Here is a 5,282-nt window from a genome sequence, read left to right on the forward strand (position 1 = left end):
TGAGAACTCCAAACCATCCAAATCCATGAGAACGACTGCTCCTCCTAACAATATTGATTTAATGATGTAGGGCCCCGTCCAATTGGGTCTAACTTGCCCCTAGGGTCGTTAATAGGAGCTCGACTATCTTTCAACACTAAGTCCCCTTCCCTCAAATTTCTGGATCTAACCTTTTTGTTTAATGCTGTGGCAATCCTACGTTGATACCCCTGACTGTGGTATAACGCCTTCAATCTTCGCTCATCAAATAGCATCAGTTTCTCAAATTGGTTCTATTGCCAATCAGCTTCTGTTGTCTAACATTTAGCTATAATCCTCAATGAAGGTACTTTTAATTCAATTGGAAAAACAACCTCCATTACATATACCAAAGAGTAAGGGGTTGCCCCTATAGACGTTTGGATTGATGTCTTGTATCCCCAAAGTGCAAAAGGCAACTTATCTGGCCAATCTCTATAAGTTTCTACCGTCTTACACAGAATGGTCTTGAGGTTCTTATTTGCAGCTTTAACAGCTCCATTGGTTTGTGGCTTGTAGGTAGATGACTTGTCAAAAGCCACGTTATACTTCTCAAGTAGAACTGTCACTTCTCCTTTGAAATGTGAACCATTGTCTGAAATTAATTCATTTGGCACCCTGTATTTGCAGATAATGTTGTTCCTGATAAATTTGGCCACGTGTGATGCTTTCAACACTAAATACGATTGTGCTTTAACCCACTTGGTAAAATAGTCAATGGAAACCAAGATGAACTGATGCCCATTTGAACCTTTCGGTGTGACTGCCCCAATGACATCTATGCCCCAGACTAAGAAAGGCCAAGGCAAAGTCATGTTGTAGAGTTTTGATGGCAGGATGTTCATACGATTGGCATGGATTTGACATTTATGGCATTGCCTAGCAAAGTTGTTACAATCACTCTCCATGGTTAACCAATAGTATCCTTGTCTAAGGATTTTTCTGGCTAGCATTATACCGTTCATATAGGCTCTGCACTCTCTTCTATGGATGGCTTCCATGATACGCTTTGCCTCTTCTTCCTCTACACACAGCTTGTGCATTCCCAGATGCCCTCTCTTGTATAGCTTATCTCCGCAAATGACGAACTGAGTGGGCAGATGTCGTATCCTCCTTTTGCCTTTGGTGTTTGCCCCTTGTGGTTATGTACCACTTTCTAGAAAATTCCAAATATCAAAGTACCAAGGGTTTTCATCTTGAACTTCTTCCGTTGCGGCTATCATTTCATATGTGGGGGTATACCTTTGTTCTATAAGGATCGGGCACATCTTGACCCCGACTGGTATATCTATCATTGATGCGAGGGTTGCCAACGCATCAGCAAATCAATTGTTCTCTCTTACCAAGTGTGTAAAAGTCAGTTTTTCAAACCTCAAGATCAATATGTCTAATGTCTAATGGTAGACTTTAATTTTTTCCTCTTTAACTTTCCAATCTCCATTGGCTTGAGAGACGACCAAGTTCGAGTCCCCGGTCACATCTAACCTTATTGCCCCTAGTTCTAGGGCGACTTCCAATCCGGCAATGCACGCCTCATACTTTGCTTGGTTGTTAGATACCCTGAATCGAAGTTTGAAAGCTAAGGGGATACGGGAATCATATGGCGCTATGAGCAACACGCCTATCCCATAGCCAAATTGATTGGACGCTCCATCAAAGTACAACTTCCAAGTGTCTTCTTCCATCTGCATGACCTCTTCATCAGGTAATGAGTACTCCATATCTTCTCCTCCTTTAATTGGGTGATCAGCCAAAAATTCTTCTACGGCCCTTCCTTTGACAGATTTGCAAGTGACATACTTATGGTCAAATTCGAAAAGCAAAAGCAACCAACAAGCTAGCCTACCGATAAGTGATGCTTTCTCAAAGAGATATTTGATTGGGTCTAATCTTGAAACCAGAATTACCGAGTGAGCTAACAAGTTGTGTCTCAACTTCCTGGTGACCCAAACCAAAGCCAAGCAAGCCTTTTCCAAGGGAGTATAGCGGGTCTCGTAATCAAGCATTTTCTTACTTAAGTAGTAGATGGCTTTCTCCACTCTCTCATCTGAATCTTGTGCAAGCATGCATCCCATGGTTGATTCAGTCACTGATAAATACAAAATCAGTGGTTTTCCTGGCTTAGGTGGTGATAACACAGGTGGATTCTGCAAATACTGCTTAACATGCTTGAAGGCAAACTGACGTTGATCATCCCATTGAAACTTCTTTCCTTTCTTCAACAGACCAAATAGTGGTTCACAAGTCAATGTTAACTTTACAATAAGCCTCTTTATGAATTGGACTTTTTCCAGAAAAGCCCTGCACCCCATTTTCAATCATTGGTGGTGACATTTCTAAGATGGCCTTAATTTTAGATGGATCAACTTCAATTCCCCACTGTGTGATTAGAAATCCCAACATCTTGCCTGCAGTAACCCCAAAGGTGCATTTCTGTGGATTCAACCTCAGCCTATATTCCTTGATTCTCTCAAAAAAAAATTTCAATGCGGTGTAATGGCCTTCTCGGTCTTTAGACTTGACAATCATGTCATCCACATATACCTCAACTTCCTTATGGATCATATCATGCAAAAGAGTGGTAACGACTCTCTGGTAAGTGGCCCCAGCATTCTTTAAACCGAATGGCATGACCCTGTAACAATACATCCCCCATGGTGTAGTAAATGCAGTCTTTTCCTTGTCCTCTGGAGCCATAAGGATCTAGTTATACCTCGAAAAACCATCCATGAATGACAGTAAGGCATGCCCTGCAGTGAAGTCTACCAATTCGTCAATATGTGGCAATGAAAAATCATCCTTCGAACTAGCCTTATTCAAATCATAGAAGTTAACACAAACTCGGATTCTGCCATCTTTCGTCGGAACTGGCACAATATTGGCTAACCAAGTAGGATATTCTGATACGAGCCAAAACCCAGCATTGATTTTCTTGGTAACCTCTTCTTTAATTTTCAAGGCCCAATCAGGACGAATTCTACGAAGTTTCTGTTTGACAGGTCGGACCTCAGGGTCGAAAGGGATCCTATGTTGTACAATCTCAGGGTCAATTCCTGGCATGTCTTCGTAGAACCATGCAAAAACATCTTTGAATTCTATAAATAAAGCAACTAATTGTTCACGTTCCTCTAAAGACAATATAGAACTAATTTGGATCAAGCGAGGATCTTTTTCAATACCCAAATTTACAAAAACAATTTCATCCATTAATGGCTTAGCACGCCTTTCAACCTCCCAGTCGATTAAATTTTTCAAAACCCGAGGAATTTCTTCATCTTCGTTTTTATCAAAATCTTGAAAATTTTGGTCAATGTTATGAACTATGGGCATAGAAAAGTAAGCGGAAATCACATCTTCATTCAAAGCCTCAGGCTCACAAGTTACAATAGACTCAAAAGAGAAAGAAAAAGAAGACTCAGACATTTTAGACAAACTTAAATCTGCCTCCAACCCCACAGGCCCACCAAACTCAGACTCAATAACCAATTCAGAACTCTCAATACAACTCTTTTGAAAATGCCAATTTATTTGTGAGCCATTCACTGCATCCATGATAAAGCTTGAGCAGTCAACAGGTACCTCTTCCCCCGATCACGGCAATGGTCATATCTCCCAAATTCATCAGTTCAGAGCTAGTACGCGATTCTATCAATAAATCAGCTAGTGTTGGACCTAGGACTTCCTCTGTGTTGCTTTCCGAGCTGACTTCTTTGTCTTGTCCGATGTCGATACTAGGATCTCCCACTTTTCGTCACTGCCAGAAAGCCGATGATCGAAGAAGATCTCAAACCCAGGGTATCTCTTCCTCTCCACTTGATCAATCTAGGGCTTAGGAAAACCACAAAAAGGGAAGTCTTCCCCTTGGCGAACAAAGCGTCCGTTCAACGTCCCATGGATTGGCTTATAAACCAGCTCATACTTCTTTCCCGTCTTCTTTGTATTGATTCTCTTTCTTATTTCCTTCCCTTTCTTCTCCTAGTCTTCTACTGTTGGTTCATATCCCAACCCAAAATGCATGTGGGTTGCGGATTACCTTAGTTGTCTCTGTGGTGCCTTGTCAGCCACTTCTTCCCAATCCAGATCCTAGGATGTATCCTAGCTTGTTCATCATATAGACTGACTGAGCACTCAGATGTATACCCTCCTCTTTTGCCATGATTGTTTACACTAGCCGTGCTTCTGCCATGGTAAAACCTGAGAGAAAAACATCTTCACTCCCATGTTGTACTTCCAGTATTGGCGTTGTGACTTCTGGAGGAGGGTGGATTGTAGAATTACCAAAAACTGTGGCAATCCCCCCATTGTGCGGATACTTCACCAACTGGTGTATGGTTGAAGACATTGCTCTCATCTTATGCAACCAAGGCCTGCTCAACAATAGGTTAAAAGTTGCCGGGACATCCATGACATGGAATTCTCCCTCATGTTGTACTTCCAGTATTGGCGTTGTGACTTCTGGAGGAGGGTGGATTGTAGAATTACCAAAAACTGTGGCAATCCCCCCATTGTGCGGATACTTCACCAACTGGTGTATGGTTGAAGACACTGCTCTCATCTTATGCAACCAAGGCCTGCTTAACAATAGGTTAAAAGTTGCCGGGACATCCATGACATGGAATTCTCCCTCATGCTCAGTGGGACCAACTAATATCTGGACCTTGAAAGTCCCCATAACATTCCTGCTGGTGTTGTCATATGCCCGAATAACTTGGCTTGTTGGCGTGAAGGCAGCCAGCTTTAACTTGATCGCATAAGTAATCCTTGTTGGGCACACATTAATGGTTGAACCGGTATCAACCAAAACTACTAGAATCCACTTCTTTCTACACTCCAAGGCCACATACAAAGGCTTGTTATGGTCAACCCCCTCAGGTGGTAACTCTTTGTCTGTAAATGATGACATAAGGGTCGTGTCTCCAGGTGCGATGAAAGATACTAACTGATATGGCGTTGTCTCAATGGAAAGCTTGGCCTTGTTTAAGGCTAACAACATTTCTTATCGGTGTTCTTAGGAAGCCATGAGAAGACCCCAAATGGAAATGTTTGCCTGGATCTTTTTCAGTTGTTTTAGAACTAGGTTGTCTTCTACCTCTTTCTCTTTCTCTACCTCTTTATCTTTGCTAGAGGGCTCTCCTTGGTCTAGATATGGAGGCTTGAAGTAGCGTCCACTCCTGGTCAAATAATCAATTTCATTTGCCTACCAACTCTCATCCGGCATATTGTTTACCCATTTATCATCAGTGTGGGCGAGCTGTAGGTCATTA

General features: G+C 42.0%; 1 protein-coding gene across 1 annotated transcript; it reads right to left on the reverse strand.

Moving 5' to 3' along the window:
* Positions 1-1,412: 1,412 nt before the first annotated feature.
* On the reverse strand, positions 1,413-5,011 carry LOC145813043 (uncharacterized). Its single transcript, XM_082908304.1, has 5 exons — positions 4,185-5,011; positions 2,732-3,043; positions 2,326-2,470; positions 1,926-2,234; positions 1,413-1,817 (listed from the first exon to the last, which is right to left on the reverse strand). Exons 1-5 carry the CDS (start codon positions 5,009-5,011, stop codon positions 1,413-1,415), a joined length of 1,998 nt encoding a protein of 665 aa, XP_082764430.1.
* Between the last annotated feature and the right edge of the window lie 271 nt (positions 5,012-5,282).

The sequence above is a fragment of the Camellia sinensis genome, chromosome 15, assembly GCF_055761805.1.
Source record: "Camellia sinensis isolate YWXY chromosome 15, ASM5576180v1, whole genome shotgun sequence".
Lineage (NCBI taxonomy): Eukaryota > Viridiplantae > Streptophyta > Magnoliopsida > Ericales > Theaceae > Camellia > Camellia sinensis.

What these genes read in the sequence shown, in the direction of transcription:
- LOC145813043 (XM_082908304.1), bottom strand. Translation starts at nt 5,011, where the DNA reads ATGTTGTTAGCCTTAAACAAGGCCAAGCTTTCCATTGAGACAACGCCA. An exon ending in TTCATGGATGGTTTTTCGAG is followed by an intron (nt 2,471 to 2,731) that starts GTATAACTAGAT and finishes CAAGGAATATAG; the next exon opens with GCTGAGGTTGAATCCACAGA. An exon ending in ACAACTTGTTAGCTCACTCG is followed by an intron (nt 1,818 to 1,925) that starts GTAATTCTGGTT and finishes TTTGACCATAAG; the next exon opens with TATGTCACTTGCAAATCTGT.